Genomic DNA, 276 nt, shown 5'->3' with positions numbered 1-276 from the left:
TCTTCAACAGCATCTGCAACCACCGTTACTTCGCCACCACCTCCATCGTCCTCTTCCTCAACAAGAAGGACGTCTTCCTGGAGAAGATCAAGAAGGCCCATCTCAGCATCTGCTTCCCTGACTACGATGGTGAGGGTGGCAGCGGCTCGCCCACCGGGTGCAGCAGGCGGTGGTGGGGTGGTGGTGAAGGGTTGGGTGCCAGCACCCTGCAGCAGCCGCCCACCAGGTGTCCTCAGCACCCCGTGCAAGCGATGCACTAGCCTTGCTCATGGACCA

The 276-nt window shown here is 60.9% G+C and overlaps 1 protein-coding gene across 1 annotated transcript in view; it reads left to right on the top strand.

Annotated features, from left to right (window-relative positions):
* Positions 1–129, top strand: part of LOC104083931 (guanine nucleotide-binding protein G(t) subunit alpha-1) — a gene marked incomplete at both ends in the record, with an annotated part of 759 nt that extends 630 nt beyond the window's left edge. Inside the window, one exon of the mRNA XM_009587602.1 lies at positions 1–129. This exon is cut by the window's left edge and continues 44 nt beyond it. Coding sequence (XP_009585897.1) covers positions 1–129 — 129 coding nt within the window.
* Positions 130–276: the final 147 nt, after the last annotated feature.

The sequence above is a fragment of the Fulmarus glacialis genome, unplaced genomic scaffold, assembly GCF_000690835.1.
Source record: "Fulmarus glacialis isolate BGI_N327 unplaced genomic scaffold, ASM69083v1 scaffold30631, whole genome shotgun sequence".
Taxonomy (NCBI): domain Eukaryota; kingdom Metazoa; phylum Chordata; class Aves; order Procellariiformes; family Procellariidae; genus Fulmarus; species Fulmarus glacialis.
This window is presented reverse-complemented; position numbering and strand designations above follow the sequence as displayed.